Below are 20,874 nucleotides of genomic sequence, written 5' to 3' on the forward strand. Positions count from 1 at the left end.
CCAGCCTCCCTCTTATGCCCCCAGGACCCACATGGCCTGGATGGGGCTGTGGAGGTGGGGTACTGGCTTGAGAGCTCAGCAGGCTCCCCAGCCCAAGTGAGCCAGGCGATCACCCTCTGCTCCTCTCCTTCTCTTCCCAGAGAGTCCCTCCCTTGTGCCTCTCCTGATCTCCCTGACCTCAGGGGCACAGATCCTGTCTGACCTCCACTTCTCCTCCCCCGTCAGTCCCCCTACTTCCTACCGGTTTACTTTGGGGTTCCTACTATCTCCTTGGGCGTTAGCGTCCCCCACCAGCGGCCGGCAGGCACACTAGTTGTGGGGAGAAGCTAACTTTGTGTCTTCCCACACCACCATCTTGACTCTGCCTAGTTCACTTTTAATAGCTCTGATAACAAAGCTGCCTTTTTTGTTTTTAACGGCTAGTTTGAGCAAGTAGAGTTTGGGTTACACTTTGAAGGTAGCGCTATCAAGTGGCATTTCTAATATTACCTTCTTTATCACTGAATTTTCTGACTAAATAATTGGAATCCGTCTTGTTAATTTAGAAAATTCTTTATAAGGTAGAAAGGTTTTATCAGTTTTACTGAAAAAGTGTCTTAATTTTCATGCCTAAAAACAGGGATTAGTGTTTATCAATTTATGAAATGGCTGCTGTATGTCAAACCTTGGTGAGAATGTTAAAAAATAAACTGCCTCCCACCTTCAAAACTTGTGATGAAGGAAGACCAGGTTATGGTCAGACTTATCATTGACCAGAAACAAATGTAAGAAAAGAAAGCCCAAACTGAAACCTTTGTGACTACTTTCATCTATCTCTACTCTGATTTTCCCGTACCTTTACCTAAAAAAATTTTTTTACCTTTTCTGTGACTTACTTTTTTACTGTTTTGATTTTGTTGTTTGTATTTATTTCCTGTATTTATCTTTCCTATAATTGTATGTCAAAATGGTTAGCTTCTGTAGCAGTTTATTTATTTTAGTGTGTCTTCAAGTTATCTTGAGAGGTACTTCGAAAGAAACTAATTTTAATATTTAAAATACATGCCACAAAGTATTTGGGAAGGAAAGTTGGATTAAGAGAATGTGTGATTTAACTTACAACAGTGGAATTAGAATTCATGGACTGTGAATTACCTCTGCCCTACAGGAAAGGGCCTATCTTTTTTTATTGGATAACAAATGCTTAGACAGTTAATAAATTGACCAAATGGTGGAAAAACATAAAGTAGATTGGATCTGCAAGCTTTGGGATACTTACTCTGAGTCAGAAGTCAAATTTTAAGAGAGTGGCCAATTTCTTACCTTTTTCAAAAACATATTGGGTAAGCAATATTCATTCTTATAATCTATTACTGTGCTTTTTGGTGACGGGAAGTACCGCTCATTTTCATGCCCTTTCTTCTTTGTATTTTAAAGGTGGAATTCAGGGAACAAGAGCAGAAGAAATTCAACATTTATCATTTTGTGATTTTTTTAAAAATCTTTTTCCTCAGGTGACAGTTAACAAATGCATTCTTTAAAAGTTACTGTTCTTTTTTCAGAGTGATATGTTAAAATTATAAGTTTGTTTTGTCAGACATAGTTATGGTTCATATTTTCTTTTTCTTATATATTGCGTGATTGGAATTATGGGAATCTTAGATAAACATTGTGTTGCGAATGCGAATGATAGCAGTTTACGATAGCAATGATACGGTTTAGATTTCATTTAAAGAATTTTTGCTTTTGATTTTTTTATTAGTGCAAAGCAGCTGGTCCGAGGAGAACCCAATGTTTCGTATATCTGTTCTCGGTACTATAGGGCACCAGAGTTGATCTTTGGAGCCACTGATTATACCTCTAGTATAGGTAAGTAATGGACCCAAATATAATGGCTTGTAATTATTTATTGCATCTTGTTTTTAGTAATTTAGTATTACTAATCTGTTCTTAAATATACCTTGAAATATATTTCTTCTTAAAGATTGATATGCAAAAATGTATAGAATTTAAGATATATTTATTATTCTACTTTTACGTTTCTTGTATTATAAGCTACTCCTTTGTGATTTCTTTAGGAGTACAGTTATTTTTAACTTAAAATTGTAAATAAATTCTAAGTATACCTTTTCTAACTTAAAAAAAAAAATTCCCCTGAAATATTCCCTTCTGAGCTTGATTGCCAGTTGGAGAATTTGCATCAATTAAGTTTATGATTAAAGTGGTAGGATGACCATATTACTGATACTCCTGCTGTGCTGTCTCAGTTGGTTATTTAAGTCTGCTCAAAAGGAACAATCTGATTTTTTTATTAGTAGTTTGGACAAACCCACCAATTCTGTAGAATTTGTCACCAAAGATCTTTAATGATAGAAGGAATTGAATAGAAACAGTTTGCTTCATTCTTCATTGACCTCCTCTTCTACCTCATTTTAGCCCACTAGTAGTAGTGCACATACAGAGTATGATCAGCTGAACATGAATAGGAAGCTAAGAAAGGAGCAACCTTAGGGTGGCATGCAGGTGGAGGTCAACTTTATTTTATTGTTATATATTGCTTCTGAAGAGAATTCCTTGGTCCAAAAGCATAGAAGACAAACAAACAAAAAAATAAGTAAATGCGGTTTGCCTCTTTTATTTATTTATTTTTTATTAATTTTATTTTTGGCTGCATTGGGTCTTCATTGCTGCATGCGGGCTTTCTTTAGTTGGAGCGAGTAGGAGCTACTCTTCGTTGCAGTGCGTGTGCTTCTCATTGCGGTGGCTTCTCTTGTTGTGGAGAATGGAGTTGGTGTGCGAGCTTCAGCAGTTGTGGCACGTGGGCTCTAGAGCGCAGTCTCAGTAGTTGTGGCGCACGGGCTTAGTTGCTCCGTGGCATGTGGGATCTTCCTGGCCCAGGGTTCGAACCCATGTCCCCTGCATTGACAGGCAGTTTCTTAACCACTGCGCCTCCAGGGAAGTCCTGGTTTGCTTCTTTTAAAAAAGTCATGATCATATTATGTGACATATTAAGGCATGTTTAACATAAACCTTTAACCCTCTTAAGAGTATATTACTTCTGTAAATGTCCATGTGCCTAGCAGTTCTTTGGGAATACTTCTCACAAAAAAGGCCAGTGTAATCTGTTTCCTCTACTAGGAATCAATTTTCTGGATATTATGAGTACCTGCTTTCCAGTAGCCTCCTTTGCATGACTAAAACCAGATTCTGACGTCCTAGGCGTAGGACTCACCATAGGCCACTGATTCAGCTGGGACCTTTTGGACCCTAACAAGCCTAGATTTGGCTTTCCCTTTTAGATTTAGGATACTTGCTTCTTAAGACTCTGGAAGATTTATAAATAAACAAAAATAAATATATTTAAAAGTGTTCTAATACAAATATATTTTGGAAATATTTTTAACAATGGTATTAAAAGTGAAAGAGTAGCTGGACAAAATCAACTTGAATTTCTTAGATGAATTTTCTGTCATTATTTTTCCAAGCCAGTAAAATGTAGTCATTGGAGCAGGGATTTCTAATTCCTCTTTTTTTTTTAATTTAATTTTTATTTTATATTGGAATATAGTTGACTTACAATGTCGTGTTAGTTTCCAGTTCCTCTTGTTAGTGCGTCTTACCACATCAGACTGATTAAATTATTTGTTGTCCCCATGCCATTCACCATTCTTCTCCTTCCCTACTGGTAGATGGAAAACCCAGCAATGATTTATGTTCATCTCCCTAAAACAGTTGTTTGGTGATTCAAAACCCAGGAATTCAAAACCCAGGATACAAAACCCAGGAATCCAGAAACTGAAAATTAGCTTTTTCTTGCAGGAAGTCTTAGGTAGTGGGCTCTAAATAGAGTGCCCGTATAATTTATCTTCTCATTTGGTAATACTTTTAAGAGAGAAAGGGGATGCTCTTCATAATTATCCCAGGACAGTCATCTAGACCAGGACTATCGTGGGTAAGCCAGGATGTACGCTTTATTTTTTTATTTAGTAAATTTATTTATAAATTATTAAAATTTATTAATTAAATTATTTTTTAAAGTTTTCTCTCAAGATTGAGGTTTCTGCTTTGACTTAAAAGTGAATTAAAATTTGTAATTTGTAAAATAAAATGTATTCTTCTCTCTTTGCATTTTAAAATATTCATATATTTAAGCACATTTTTCTGTCAGTCATATTACAAGACAAAAGTTTAACCATTTAAAGTATTAAAATTTTTTTCCCAGAAATTTTCATTGGCTTACAACCCTGTACATAGGACATTAAACCCTTGCTTTCTGCTACTCTGTATAAGTACCTGCCAATGTGAAGAGATTGTATCACTTTGACTTATTTTTAAGTATAATAAGTAAATAATCATGTGCTATGTTTTCATTCTATAATCCCTGTCTTGGTTGTTGAAGACTTGAACATCTGCTATTTGATAATTAAATAGATATTACCCTTTATTAGAATATTCTTATTGTCCTGTTTCCTGTAGTAAGTTTAACACAGTTTTTAAATGCATTAAGGATAGTTTGATGACTTTTTGCCCTCTGTTTTGGATTATACAGTCTTTTCCTTGTGATATTTCTCTGACCAAAGTAAAATTAGAAAATGTATACAATTTAATGCAACTTAAGCTACAGAGTATTAATAAGCTTTCTTTTTCTTTTTTCTTCAGATGTATGGTCTGCAGGCTGTGTGTTGGCTGAGCTGTTGCTAGGACAACCAATATTTCCAGGGGACAGTGGTGTGGATCAATTGGTAGAAATAATCAAGGTGAGAAGATGGGATCAGAATTTTTGAACTAGAAGGAATCTTACTGCTGTTTTCTAAGAATCCATATCTCTCACACACTCATGAAAAACTGAGGAAATGGAGAATGTGATCTAAGATCACATAGCAAGTTCAGCTGTGGAAGAAGTATAAGAACCCAGCTTTTGCTTTCTAATTGAGTTATTCTTTTGTTATGTGATACTAGAAAAGCTATTTTGGCTATCTGATGCAAGAAAGGGATATATCTGTTATTTAAAGTACTTAAAAGCAATAGATCACTAAAATGTATATAAACTGAATAAAAACCCAAGCTATGTCTATTTTTGCTCACCATGTGCTCTCTGCTCATAATACTCTGCTGAGCACATAGGAGATGCTTGTATTTAGTCAATATTTATAAAATGAAAAAGTGAGTATATATGACTAGATCACTTGATAGAAGCAGAATTTTTACTTATAAGTTAAGGAAGTTTTTACTTATAAATTTACTTATAATTTATTAGGTCTGTCAACACCTTTATTAACAACATCAGATCCAAAGTATTATTATTTTGGAATTCATACTGTCTCTTAAGAACAGCAGCAGTGACATTTTCAAGTTTTTAATATTTGAGATCTTAAATAAGTTCTCACCTCCCCCCCTTTAGTAATATCTAGTGTCTCTGTATTTAGACCACTAGATTGGTTGATTCTAAGGTTATAGTTTGTCCAAAGCAACAACACCTACTGTCTATTAGGCTTTATTCTTGATTTTCCAGATGTTTCATGGAAGTGGAAAATTGAAAGTCTCCTTAGAGGTTATGTAGTCCAATTCTCTATCCAATGAAAGAAGCTTCTTAGTTACATTCCTGACAGATGATTTTTCAGTGTTTTCTTGAATACTTCCAGCATCAGGTCGCTACTTTGGAATGCAGCCTGTTTTGTATCTGGACAGCTTGAATTTAGTTTTTATTGTGCTGAGCCTCAGCAGCTTATTTATTTATTTAAAAAAATTTTGTGTTTTATATTGGAGTATAGTTGATTAACAATGTGTTAGTTTCAAGTGTACAGCAGCATGATTCAGTTATACATATACATTATCTATTTTTCTAAATCTTTTCCCATTTAGGTTATTACAGAGTATTGAGCAGGGTTCCCTGTGCTATTCAGTAGGTCCTTATTGGTTCTCAGTAGCTTTTTGTAGTTATACACAGGATGGTGATTAAGTTATTTTAAAATCCTTGTACTTAATTTATAAGAATATGTTACTTTTTTTTTTTTGCGGTATGCGGGCCTCTCACTGTTGTGGCCTCTCCCGTTGCGGAGCACAGGCTCCAGACGTGCAGGCTTAGTGGCCATGGCTTACGGGCCCAGCCGCTCCGCGGCATGTGGAATCTTCCCGGACCAGGGCACGAACCCGTGTCCCCTGCATCGGCAGGCAGACTCTCAACCACTGCACCACCAGGGAGGCCCAGAATATGTTACTTTTGATAAAATGATCTTGCTAGGTATCAGTGTGTACAAGTGTGGTTGAAAACACCCATGTGTAATCAAGAATCTTCCTTACTATCTATATAATTTCTTATGATTTGCACTTGAGATCACTGGTATTTTGCTGTCTTTTTGTAGTAACTATCTTTTAGTTTCAAATTGAAGCTTTAAACTTAGTTCAGCAGACCTACTTCCTTCCTGATTCCCATACTACACTCAGATCTAAGTTCAGATAGTTTGATTTCCTTGTTTCCTAAAAGCCTATGTATTCTTCATTATTATTCAAATTAGTATTCTAATACAGGAGTTGGCAAACTTTCTATAAAGGGCTAGATAAAACATTTTAGGCTTCATGGGCTAAAAGGAAAGTTAGGGATGTCTGAGATATATTGGATTGGGCAAAAAGTTTGTTCAGTTACTGAACACATTGTTCAGTAAAGTTCTTCATGAAAATGAAAAATGTGTCTTTTATTTGTACTTAAAACCGAACGAACTTTTTGGCCAACTCAATATAACAAAAAAATTTCCACATATTTTTCATTGATGAAATTCAAGTCTACTAATTAGAGGAATGGATTTCTTTTGAGGGGGCTATAACATTTCTCTTAATTGGGGTTCAAAGTCAGTGTTTCATATCATCAAATTGATTGCAAATGTTTATCTGTAAAATCAATTCTTAGTTCCTGGGCCCTTCCTACATAAACAGAGATTGGGCCATAGTTTGCTGACCCTTAGTCAGTACAACCATTCAGCATTTCTTCTATCCCCAGGCTTTCAATTGTATCTGAGTTTACCATACTACAGTTCTCCTGGTGTATTGACATCCTATTTGTCATATATGTTTAGCTTATTAGAACTGCATCATTTCTCTACTGATTATAGTTTAGAACTGTGTGATGGTTTATTCTTTGTCATTAATTTTAGTGAATTCATACAAGACACAAACCAAATTGCTTAGGAAGCTAAACTGAATATCTGTGATAAATCCTATATCTCATATCTTATACACCTTTAAGTCCAGAACTTATTTCACCACTTTTTGTCAGTCCTTGTAATTCAGTTTTCTACTAATATTGGTCTGTGCTTATTTAATTTTAGTAGAAACTGTCAATTTGTTATTGATGTCATTTTTATTTAGGGCTTATTTGTTGCAAGTTTGTCCATGATTAATTTGTTGTAGTAGGCCATCTCTAAAATAAAACACTCTTTTCATTTTTATGTTATCTTGTCATCTTGCATTTATACATAGTCATCACCTACTGAAGTTCCAAGATCACTTTCTATAGATGTTTTGAAGATGATATAATGGAGTTAACATCCCAGGACAGTTTGGGATATCAAGCTTCTCAGTCCCTTTTACAGTTTTAAGCAATACTACCCAGGATAAATGATATATCAGTATTAGTTTACCACCCATTTGGTGACCTAAAGTTATACATTACACTAAGGTTAATTAATAGACATTGTATTGGGGTGTGTGTGTATGTGTGTATAGTATAGCTCTAAATCTTATTGCATGGAGGTTAATAAACTTTGTAGGGATTTTGTGTGTTTAAGTTAGCTCTAAGTCTTGTTGATCCTGTCTGTGTACTTTACATGTTGAAAATCTGTGGTGTTTCATTGAAATAAGAACTCTTAACTAATTATGATATAACTGTTCCAGTTTTCATGATCTAAGTTGTATGTCAGAAAAGAGTTGTATAGGTTAGCTTTCAAAGTTAAATGTATTAAGACATTTTATATTTTAAGCAAATATTGTCATTTCTGCTAATCAGGACTTCAAGAATAGATTTGAGTTTTCTGTGAAAAGTGGTCTCGCAGTTGCCCAACTCAAGTCTCAGTTTTTTTTAGATGTTAGGCATGCACCCTTAGTCCTTTCGGTAACTAGGGAATCTATGTTACTGTTCCTTTCTGCTCTTTCCATTTTCTCTCTTGAAAGCCTCATGGATATTCCTCTGGAGTAACTGGAGGTAGCTGACGCAGCCCCCCACACCCCTGTCCCCGGTACGATAGGTACTCTTCTCTCTGATTTTGAGTTTATGCAAAAAGTGAACAATCGTACAGCAAACTTCATAAATTATAAATGGTAGAATTACCTAATTATTTTATAAACTTTCTGAGCAGGGACTTTCTTTTATTGTTGTGTTTTAATATCCAAGGACACCAAAATAGTTTTCAGTAAGTGTTTAAATTGAATTAATCTACTAGATCATTGTTCATTCATGAATTTGGAATTACCTGGGAATTAATAAGAAAAGTTAGTGTGATTGTTGTTGTATATGTTGTTTACTAAATTTTATTGGCTTGGACGTCCATGCCAATAATTTACAGAATGAGTAACACAGAGTATTATTTAAACTGAGCTAACTTAGCTTAACCTTAACCTCCCTACTTACCCTCAAATAAGGCTTTTGAAAAATATTTAGAATAAAATTAAAATACATCTTCAGAGTAAGTTAAAAGTGTAAGGCAGAATGGAATAGAAAGTCATGAGAAATCATTTTTAAGCATGAAAAACACTTAGCTTTCTGAAGTTGATTTCATACATAGGATTATCAGATCAGAATCTCATTATGCTGGTTAATCTCTGAGTATCAAAAAGTGCTTGGATTTTCAAAGCATTTGTAAACAGAGAGATTCTGTTTGGGACTTCTAAGATAATAAGATTTTTTTTCTTAAATTCTTCCTTAACAGTACTAGTTAAAATACCCTTAAGGAATATTTGATGTGGTTTCAGATACCTGGATAAAAATAAAACATTTTGGGAGAAGATCTGTCAGGAATTTCACAAACCATAGGTTCAGTGATATAGCATTGTCCTTTGACACCTCTGCGAAAAGTCATAGCAGTGGGGTTAAAGAGTCTTTTGAAGACTTGGAAAAGGTAGTAGTTTTTAATATGATTACTTTTTTATAATTATATATGCTATAACTTTATATGCTTAATGCAGAAAATATACCCAGACACAAATGCAAAGAAAAGAACAAAAATAATCACTTTCTGTTCTGGTACATCATGAAAAATAACTTCTGTGAATATTTTTATACACTTTTCTATGCATATGTATGTTAAAACAAAAGTGCCATCTGTTTTGTAGACTTTTTTTTACTAAATAATTAAATGTATTTCTCATGTGAAGAAGTGTATGTTGACTAAGTGATTTTTTTAATGACTGCATAGATTCTATTGTAGGTTCTATTGTGAATTACATAATTGATTCTGAAAAGAATAATATAAAGTGATAAACTATTGCTTTTGAAGAGAAATTCCATATTTAGCTTCTCAAAGATTTGATCATTAACTTCCTTATATAAATGACAAATGTCCCCAAAATTCCGCAGATGGATTGAAGTTGAAGCAGTCTAGGAAATTCTGGACCTGGGAATGCTGTAGGTTTTACTAATAGTTTCTTTTCCCCCTCCAAATTTTAAAATGTAAATTTCAAGTAACGAAAGGCAAGCTTCAGTCCAGAGTTGAATTTTTGGATTAAAATATCACAGAACTTAATATTTGAAAGAAACCAACCATTTTGTAGAATTTCAAGTTTTAAATGTAATAATGTTCCTAGAGATATACTTTGATTTATTCCATAAACATTTACTTATGCTTTGTAATAATATGACCCTTTCTTTCTAATGGAAGAGTTTTAAAGGCAGAAGTAGTTAAGAGTCCACCTCTAGATGATAGAATTTCTCTATAGCTTTCATAACTGTAGTAACTAGCCTTTTAAATTTGGATATATCTCTTTTAGAAAAGCATGACATTAAACATGTAGATCGTTTTTTCTTTAATTTTTTATTTTTATAGTTGATTTACAACATTGTGTTAGTTTCTGGTGTACGGCAAAGTGATTCAGGTATACATATATATGCATATCCTTTCATGTTCTTTTCCATTATAGTTTATTACAGGATATTGAATATAGTTCCCTGTGCTATATAGTAGGACCTTGTTTATCTATTTTATATATAGTAGTTCGTATCTGCTAATCCCAGACTCGTAATTTCTCTCTCCCACATTGGTAACCTTACCTCTTTGGTAACCATAAGTTTGTTTTCTGTGTCTGTGAGTCTGTTTCTGTTCATAAATAAGTTCATTTCTGTCATATTTTAGATTTCACATATAAGTGATATCATATGGTATTTGTCTTTCTCTTTTTGACTTACTTCACTTAGTATGATAATTTCTAGGTCCATCCACGTTGCTGCAAATGGCACTATTTCATTCCTTTTATGGCTGAGTAGTATTCTGTTTTTTGTATGTGTATATACGTATACCATATCTTCCACATCTTTTTTAACAATTTATCTGTTGATTCCATGTCTTGGCTGTTGTAAATAGCCAAGGTTGCTTCCATGTCTTGGCTGTTGTAAATAGTCCTGATACGAACATTGGGGCGCAAAACATACTTAAATAGTTTGTTATAAGGCAATTAAAATTACATAATTTCCCTTTTAAAACAACTTTACTAAGCTATTGTTTAATTTTCTCTTAGCAATAATTCAATTTAGATATTTGTGTAGATGGCTCTTACACAGGTAAGAGCTAGTAAAATCTTATCTCTAGCAGAAACTTTAGAAATTTGAAAGTAAAAAACAGATCCAAATAATCTTTTGATTATGTTATTATAGCTAAGTAAGTGGACTTCATTTCTTGTGTTGCCTATCAGTAGAAAAAGATTTAGCAGTGGAGAGTGGGATTAAGGAGAGAGAGGGAAAAAAGAGGATTTTCACTTTTTACTGTTCTGTGATGTTGATTTTTTTTTTTAAACAATCAGCTTTTTGAAATCCCAGAAACTATGAAAAAAATAGGTGTTTTCAGTTGTTTTGTGCCAGAATCTTTTGTTAGGAAACAAAAACAGTTACATAGAGTTAAGAGAGCTGCATTTTATTACAAATGTCTGTCTAAATCATTGTTTTCCTGGTCTTCCAGTTTGACTGATGGCTCTTTGCAGTATAATTTATAGACAAATAGATCAGTGATTATCTGGCCCCTCAGAAGTCTACATTTTCTAATATTGGTAAAATACTGCTAATTATAAAAGCTACCACTCAGTGAGAACTTCCTCTGAACCAGGCACTGGGCTAAGCACTTTACATATATTACCACATTTAATCCTTACCTTAATCCTAGAAGGATGATAATGACAAAGATGAGTACCACTACTGTATCTGGGAGGGGTTGGGTGGTAGGAAAATCCTGTCTGATTCATCTTTAGCTAAATTGGTGTCCTCTATTCATGGTATTTTGTAGCTCTGGGGAAAACAATATGATACTTAATGTCAACTTGTTGTCTAGAACCCATTAATTTAGTATATTTTAAAATATATTTATTTATTTTGGGCTGCACGGAGTCTTCGTTGCTGCACGCAGGCTTTCTCTAGTTGCGGCGAGCGGGGGCTACTCTTCCTTAAGGTGTGCAGGCTTCTCATTGCGGTGGCTTCTCTTGCTGCGGAGCATGGGCTCTAGGCGTGCGGGCTTCAGTAGTTGTAGCACGTGGGCTCAGTAGTTGTGGCTCACGGGCTCTAGAGCGCAGGCTCAGTAGTTGTGGCACACGGGTTTAGTTGCCCCGCGGCATGTGGGATCTTCCCGGACCAGGGCTCAAACCCGTGTCCCTTTCATTGGCAGGCGGATTCTTAACCACTGCGCCACCAGGGAAGTCCCTGAATTTAGTATTTTTAAAGTATGACCACAAAATAAAGGAAACAGCCCCTAAATCTTATTGTAATGAATATACGAAATCAGTTTGTGATGTCTTTGGACTAGATTCAGTTGTGCTTCATCTAAAGCAATCAAGGTTGTAATAGTGGATTCCTTGCTTTCAAGTACAGCTCAGTGTCATTTTCATCATCTTTGTTTAGCAAATAGTTTAGCTTTCAGTTATCTCCGTATTATGAGTTGTTTAGCACCTGTGTGTGCACTCTCTCCTGGCTTAACATTTTCACCATTAAACAGTCTTTCAGACAGAGGTCTCAGATATTAACTAAATCAGAATTTAATGAGTATAAAATACTTTTTTTCCTAAGTTTTTTGACGGATCCATGATGTATCTTTGCTAACATGCATTTGGAGCTTAATCATATGTTACCTGGTGATATTTCTTGTGCTGTCATATTATAGAGCTCTTGTGTTGTTAACAGACTGCAGGGACAGCATATTAAATTTAGTTCTCTCTCCTTTTTCCACTCTCCGGAACAAGTAAGCACACTCCATTACACATTGTGGTACACATTTTTACTTGTAATGTATCAATATAATATGCAATATATAAAAAAAATTTTATTGCTTTTTTCATTCTTGTATTATTTGTTTAAATTTTTCTATGTTTATTACTGACTAGAGCAGCAACTTTTAGTAGCTTTTGGATCATGGGCCTCTTTGAAAATCTGTTCATAGCAATGGACTCTCCCCCAGAAAAATGTAGTCATGCCAGAGTTTTGCATATGATATCAGGTGAACTTTGGACTTTCTGAAGCTCATCCAGAATCCCTAGCTTAAATATCCCTATACTAGTACAAGGAACTATGGTTACAGTTTATAGTAACCGCCTGCAGTATAAATATTATGTACATAATGTCAGCGTTTTAAAAATAAGTGAATGAGGGCTTCCCTGGTGGCGCAGTGGTTGAGAGTCCACCTGCCGATGCAGGGGACACGGGTTCGTGCCCCGGTCCAGGAAGATCCCACGTGCCGCGGAGCGGCTGGGCCCGTGAGCCATGGCCGCTGAGCCTGCGCGTCCAGAGCCTGTGCTCCGCAACGGGAGAGGCCACAACAGTGAGAGGCCCATGTACCACAAAAAAAATAAATAAATAAAAAATAAAATAAAAGTAAAAATAAGTGAATGAGTAAATGAGTATTAGAATAATCATTTTAATGTAAAACTCCTCAACTACATCTTTACATTAATATGTTGTACATAGACCAGAAGAAACATCAAGTTTTAAGTAACTACTATGAAATTTTACTGACTCTACAGTAATACTAGTACTTGGTTAAATCTCTGTGCGCTTACATGTAAGTGTGCCCAGGCACAGAGAAGTCGTCTTCTGGCAGTGTGGTCTAGTTTAGCTTTTGACTTGAGAATAATGACATCCATTTGAAATCTTTAATTTCCCCAAAACAAACAGTATAAAATGATTTACTAAGTTGCCACGATATGTTTTATTTATGCAAAGAAACTTTTTTCACACAGACCTAAGTTTCATGACATTGTGACCTCAAAACTGTTGTACTGATAATTACATTTTACAACCCGACTCAGAAGACCATGCACAGAATTACTCTTTGTGGGATATAATACACTTCACGTGTCAACTGCAGATTCTTCCACATGGTTGCATTTTTTAGTTCTTTGGTGTGTTTGCTTAATTTCAGGGTCCAATATAAAGAAACACTGGAATCTTGTAGAGGGGCATTTATTTTGTTAAAAGCATACTGATTGGTATTTCATATTTATAAAACATAATTTTTATATTATTGATACATATATAATAGAAGGAAAACATGAAGAAAATCTTGGCATGTGGTGCTATGAAGAACTATAGTGTTAATGATTCTCAAAAGAAGCAAGAGCTGGGTGATGTGTGTATAAAATGTTTACATGTCTCAAAGCGGAGTGTGATTTTTAAAAGTTTGGGAAATACAGTGAGGTGTTTTTTTTTTTCTTAACCCAAGAGATTCTAATCCCACCCCTATCCCCTTTTCTGTTTTGTACTCCTACCTTGAGCATACCACTATGGCTGAGATTCACCTAGAAAAAAAGGCCTTTGACTCCTGTGAATATGTATTAACCAAGAATGACTTTTTTACTTTATGTTGAATAATTTGCATAATCAAAACAGTAATCACCTTTTTCAGGGGGAAGGAGGGTACTTGTTGCCAAATATAAAATTTTATTCAGGAAGAAAAAATGAGAGTCAAAGCAATCTTTAAAAAAAAGAGTAAAGTCATACTTCCCATTTTTGAAACTTACTATACAGCTGCAGCAATCAAGACAGTGCATATACAATGGAATATTATTCAGCCACAAGAAAGAAGGAAATCCTGCCATTTGTGGCAACATGGATGGACCTTAGGGCATTGTACTAAATAGAATAAGCCAGAGAGAGAAAGACAACTACTGCATGGTATTCCATGTATGTAGAATCTAAAAAGAAAAGAGTCAAGTCATAGAAACAGAGAGTAGAAAAGTGGTTACCAGGGACTTAGGGAGGTGGAGGAAATGAGGAGAGGTTGGTAAAAGAGGACAGACTTTATAAGATGAATAAGGTCTGAGGATCTGATGTAAAACATGATGGCTATAGTTGATAACACTATTAAATGTTCTCACCAAAAGAAGGAAGGAGGGAAGGAAGGGAAGAAAGTGTGAGGTGATGAATATGTTAATTAACTAGATGGTGGAAATCCTTTATATGTATATAAAATCACCACTGTGTACATTTTGTATGTCTTACAATTTTGTCAGTTAAACCTCAAGAAAGGGTTGGGGGAAGTATAGTACTGACACGAGTGTAGGCATGTAGATCAATGGAGTAGAATTGAGAGTCTAGAAGTAAACCTTTACTTTTATGGTCCATTGACCTTTGACAAGGGCAGTTCAACAGGGAAACAATAGTCTTTTTAACAAATGATATTTGGGCAACTGGCTATCCATATGCAAAAGAATGAAGTTGGACACCTACCTCTTACACCGGATACAAAAATTAACTCAAAATGGATAGACCTAAACATAAGAGCCAAGACTATAAAACTCTTAGAAAGAAACATGGGTGTAAATCTTTGTGACCTTCAATTAGGCAGTGACTTTTTAGATATGGCACAAAAAGCACAAGTGACAGTGGAAAAAACAGATACATTGAACTTCATCAAAATTTAACAATTTGTGTTTCAAAGGACACCATCCAGAAAATTAAAAGCACACAGAATGGGAGAAAATTTTTGCAAATCATATATATGATAAAGGACTTGTATCCAGAATAAGGAACTCTTACAACTCAATGATAAAAAGACAACCCAATAGAAAAATGGGCAAAGGATCCGAATAACATTTCTCGAAAGAAGACATACAAATGACCAGTAGGCACACATACACAAAAAAGATGCTCAACATTGTTAGTCATTAGAGAAATGCAAATCAATACCATAATGAATACTACATCACATTCATCAGGATGGCTAAAATAAAGACAGACAATAACTAGTATTGGTAAGGATATGGAGAAATTGAAATCTTCATACATTGCTGGAGGGATTGTAAAATGGTGTGAACAAAAAATGGTTTGGCATTTCCTCAAAATACTAAACATAAGAGTTACCGTATGACCCGGCAATTCCATTCATAGGAATGAATTGAAAACATTTATCCACACAAAAACTTGCACATAAATGTTCATAGCAACATTATTTATAGCCAAAAAGTAGAAATGTTTCAAATATCCATCAGTTGATGAATGGATGAAGAAAATGTCAGACACAAAAGACCACATGTTAATGTGATTCCATTTATGTGAAATGTCCAGAATAAGCAGATCTGTAGAGACAGAAAGTAGATTAGTGGTTGCCAGGAATTGGGGAGAGTGGAAATGGCAGTGACTGCTCATGGGTGCAGGGTTTCATTTTGGGGTGATGAACATGTTCTAAAATTAGATAGCAGTTGATGGCTGTACACCTCTGAATATACTAAAAAAAATCAGTTCTATACTTTAAAGGGGTGAATTTCATAATATATGAAGTATATCTGAAAGATTTTTGTTCTGAAGACAAGAATGACGGCATGTGCCTACAGAACTTTTGATCAGGTCGTGTTGCTGTTTCCACCATATTTTAAGAAAGGCAATAAACTCTGACCGTAGTTTTGCAAAGGACTCAGATCAAGTTAAGTGACAGATGGCGCAGGATTAAATGGAGTACAGCATGGACACATAAAGGGACCCTCCTGTACTAGTTTATCCCCTCTAGGCTGAGAAAATACTTCAGCCAAATTGTTTAGTTGTGTTCAAATAACATGACAACTTGATGCTGTTTTCTTCACAGATGTTCCTAATGGGATTTTAAGATTTGTATTGCTGCACTTTTTTGCCGGGGAAGGGGTGGGTGGTGGTTCCTTGCCTTTTGGAAATCAGCGGAGAACCCTGAGAAGGAAACATTGCATACACCACCAAAAAAAAAAAAACAAAATTCTTATACCAAAATTTCACTCATATATTGTAAGAAAGAGGCAGATGGAAACTGGATAAAATCTGTGTGTGTTGAGAGTTAAGTATTTTGGCTACCTACAGAGGATATAGCATTTTATATCAATCCTGTGGAAGTGAAAATGTGTAGAAATGATTCCAGTGTCAATAGAGTACTAATATTTTGAAATAGAATAGCTCAGTGACATCTTTTCTAGTTTTCTAATTAGAGAAATTTGTTACATTTATGATATAGGCAGCCAACTTGACAGTTATGCAATTTGAATAAACATTTCTTTTATGCAGAAAGGAAATAAAGATGTTTAATTATTCAGCCATGTCACACGTAATCTCTTGCTTCTGTGTTACACAGTTTTTATCTGCTTATTTAAAAAGCTTTGATTGAATTCATTATGTATAGCCTGGGTCATGTATCCTTTTAGTCTTTCAGGGTACATACCACTAAATCAACAACATGCTGATTTAGTGAACTATCTGGGCTAGAACATCGAGGGTCTTTGCCCTCAAGGAGTTCAGAGACTCATTGAGGGGAGGAAGGGAACAAATGAGGGCAATAAAGTAAGGCAGGTATGATCCCAGAAGTCTGAGCAGAGTACAAAGGCAGGAGCATTCTATTTGGAGGTAAATCCTATCTGGAAGGACTTCATAGAAGAGGTAACTCTTGAGCTGACTCTTGAAACATGGAAAGATATTCACCATTTAGTGAAAGGACGAGAATGGAGGACATACGTGCCAATTTGGACAAGGATGCTTAGTGAAGTCACGTCTATTGTGTGTTGCTTTATGGTTTGAGCCTAAGGTTCTGAATGGTGGGGATAGAATATGAGTTTACCAGGAGAGAGAAGGCTGGAGCTGTGGGCAGTGGCCAGAACACATTAGTATGTAAGCAGCTGGAAGCCACTGTAGGATTTTAAGCAGAGGAGTAACAGATTTCTAATAGAATTTCTTTTATTTCACGTTTGCTTTAAAGGCTGCACATACAGCTCTATTGCTAAAGTTTGGCGACCTCTGGTGTTGAGCCATTAAAACGCAAAGCTGTGAAAGAAATGTATTTCAGAGCTTTTGTCAGATGATTCTTGGCTGTGTTTTATTTCTTTGAAGACATAAATCGTAATTCCTGACTTGATATTTATTGGTGTTAGCTAAATTTGCAACTAAATGAATGAAAAAAATGTTAAAACAAGCATGATGGGACCGGGTACAAATGAAATGATTGATTTAATCATAAGGGATGAACAGCATCCCCAAAGGGTTGTGACAGGCTAATCTCTGGTACTTTGAGTCTTTCCACCACCTACTCCACATGATGTTCTAGGACAATGGACTTAAAAAATGCTTTTTTGCAATAAATGGAAAGATCTTATTCTAATAACAGATAACTCAAGAGTACACACGTCCCAATGGTGTGATAATTTTGAACGTCTGCCCCTTTTATTGTGTGAGAGATATACGTACAGAAAAGTGCATAAAACATTACGTGTAGTTTCGTTTCCTTTAAGTTGTGGGGGACTCAGTTTTTAGGAAATCCAGGAATAATAATTATTTTTTAAGTGTACCCTTAGTCTAAAAGTTTTGGGAAAAAATTACTTTTCCACCTCTTAATATTTGGGGAATCCTAAGACTTGTTTTGTGTCTGAAGTGATGAAGTCCACATCAAACATGCTTTTTCTTAATCTATAAAATGAAAAAGTTTAAGTATATGATTTCAGAGTTTCCAAATATAAATCAGCTGAAATAAATCAGGCGGAAATACACTCTGAACCTAATAGAAACAACGTAAAACTTAAAGATATACTCAGAAGTAGAAATGGGATAGTTGATGTATTTAAATGTTTTATATTTGTGGTATTGATTGCAGATGGTGATGCATTCAGAATCTTGCTCTTCATAATCTGTCACTTGTTTACCTTTTAGCCTTTAATGTTGCCATCCATCCATTTTCTAATCCTTATTTTCTGTTAGCACTCAACTGTTAACAGTTATCCAGATCGTGCTGTTCTCCACTTGGTACCTAGAGCGCATAGAATGTGCATCTGACTCGCTTGCTTCCTAGATTGCTTAAGTAAAATTAGCTCTTGCCTCTCCTTTCAGGATCCTTTCCTGAATCTTTTCCTTACTTCAGTGCATTGTTAGCACTTTCACCTTACACATTATCTGTGCTTATTTTGTTGTACTGATCTTGGCTATTTGAACTTGACTTATAATGTACAAGTCTCTCTGCCCTAGAGCTCCTTGAGCATAGGAACTTTGTTGAGTGAGTGACTTAAGGAGGCTGAAAAAATTTTTTAAATGCCTCTCAATTATGTCTAACCTTTGCATTCTTACATTCCTTTGCATCTTAACTCATACCTTTGCTTTCTTAAAGACTAAACATACTGTATATAAAATAATTCTGATTTTAGGGTTTGACAGACTGATAACTTTTAATGCTAGCCTTAATATAGCAACAGAAGAAGGATAAACATATGGTTGTATTTCGGGTAGTAACGTCATCACAAATTACATAATGGTCTGTTTTTTACTTTTTAAATTAATTTCATAGAGATGTTAACTTACATACAATAAAACGTAGCAACTTTAAGTGTACAGTTTAATGAGTTTTGACAAACATATAACCACTATACTCGTCAAGGTTTAGAACATTTACATCACCCCAAATGGGGTGACCAAATGTCCCAGTTTGCCCAGGACTGAGGGATTTGTCAAGATAGTCCCAGGTAAACTGGGACAGTTGATCACCCTGTTTGTATACCTTTGCAGTCTCCCATCTTCTGTTTCAGGTTACCATAGGTCTGCTTTCTGTCACTGATGATTAGTTTTTCCTATTCCAGAATTTCATATGAGTGGAATCATATAGTATATGTATATTTTTATATCTGGCTTCTTTAGCTCAACATCATGTTTTTGAGACTCATCCATCTTTTTATTTGTATTACCTATTTATTCTGTTTTATGCTTAGTTGTATTCTATGCATATACCACAATTTGTTTATCCATTCACTTGTAGATGGGCATTTGACTTGTTTTTTTGTTTTGGCTATTGTGAGTAAAGTTTCTGTGTTTGTTTATAAATATTTCTGCAGACATGTGTTTACAGTTCTCTTCAATAAAGAGCTAGGACTGAAATTGCTGGTCATATGATAAGTGTATGTAAACTTTGTAAGAAATCATCAAACTGTTTTCCAAAGCAGTTTCACTATTTTTCACTCCCACCAGCAGTGTATGAGAGTTCCAGCAGTTTACATTCTTACCAACATACAGTATTCATAATAACTTTAAGTTTAGTCTTAAAATTGCTTTTATCGGGCTTCCCTGGTGGCGCAGTGGTTGAGAGTCTGCCTGCCAATGCAGGGGACATGGGTTCAAGCCCTGGTCTGGGAAGATCCCACGTGCCACGGAGCAGCTGGGCCCGTGAGCTACAAATACTGAGCTCTGCGCGTATGGAGCCTGTGCTCTGCAGCAGGAGAGGCCGCGACAGTGAGAGGCCCGCGCACCGCGATGAAGAGTGGCCCCCGCTTGCCACAACTAGAGAAAGCCCTCGCACAGAAACGAAGACCCAACACAGCCAAAAATAAATAAATGAATAAATAAATTTAAAAAAAAAAAAAAAAAAATTGCTTTTATCATTAGGAAATGTCCCTCTTTGTTTAATTTCCTTGTCCTGAAGTCTACAATTTTCTGATATTAATGTAATAAGCACTCTATCCTTCTTATGATTAGTGTTTGCATGGTATATCTTTTTGTATCCTTTTACTTTTAATATATGTGTCTTTATATTTAAAGTTCATTTCTTACAGACAGTATATACTTAGGTCTTCTTTTTTAAATTGTCTGATAATTTCTGCCTTTAATTGGAGCGTTTAGACCATTTACATTCAATGCAATTATTAATATGCTTGGGTTTAAGTATTCCACCTTGATATTTGTTTTCTTTTTATCGTTCCTTCTCTCTCTCTTCTTCTCTTTTACTGCTACCTTGTGGCTTATAATGAGTGTTTTTTATTTTCCCTATTGACTTTTTAAGCTATATCACCATGTTGCATTTTTTTTAGAGTTTGTTCTAAGATTGAAAATAGGCATCCTACTCTGTCACAGACTACAAATAATAATTTACCACTTTGCATATAAAGTAAGAACCTTACAACAAAGTATTTACATTTTCCCTTCCTGTCCTTCGTGCTCTTGTTGTCAGACATTTTTTACTCCTACAATACTTTATTATTTTGCTTTAAACAGTTTTCTTCTAAAGCAATTTAAAAGCAAAGGGGAAATGTCATACATATAGCCCATATTTACCAGTTTTGGTGGTCTTTATTCCTTTTTATAGAGAGGAATGTCCATTTGGAATCCTTTTCTGTCATCCTGAAGTATTTTCTTTTAGTGAAAATCTGGTGACAAACTCTCTTAGCTTTTGTTTGCCTAATAATGTATTTTGAAGGATATTTTCACTGGATATAGAATTTCTTGGTTTCCAGTTT

General features: G+C 35.1%; 1 protein-coding gene across 6 annotated transcripts in view; it reads left to right on the forward strand.

Moving 5' to 3' along the window:
- Nucleotides 1-20,874, forward strand: part of GSK3B (glycogen synthase kinase 3 beta) — a 196,857-nt gene that overhangs the window by 127,147 nt on the left and 48,836 nt on the right. For 5 of the 6 annotated variants that reach the window (XM_065876537.1, XM_065876539.1, XM_065876538.1 and 2 more), the window contains exons 6-7: nucleotides 1,742-1,848; nucleotides 4,639-4,736. In XM_065876537.1, coding sequence (XP_065732609.1) covers nucleotides 1,742-1,848; nucleotides 4,639-4,736 — 205 coding nt within the window. The remainder of the gene's footprint in view (nucleotides 1-1,741; nucleotides 1,849-4,638; nucleotides 4,737-20,874) is intronic. The other variant, XM_065876540.1, reaches the window with a different exon arrangement.

The sequence above is a fragment of the Phocoena phocoena genome, chromosome 4, assembly GCF_963924675.1.
Source record: "Phocoena phocoena chromosome 4, mPhoPho1.1, whole genome shotgun sequence".
NCBI lineage: Eukaryota > Metazoa > Chordata > Mammalia > Artiodactyla > Phocoenidae > Phocoena > Phocoena phocoena.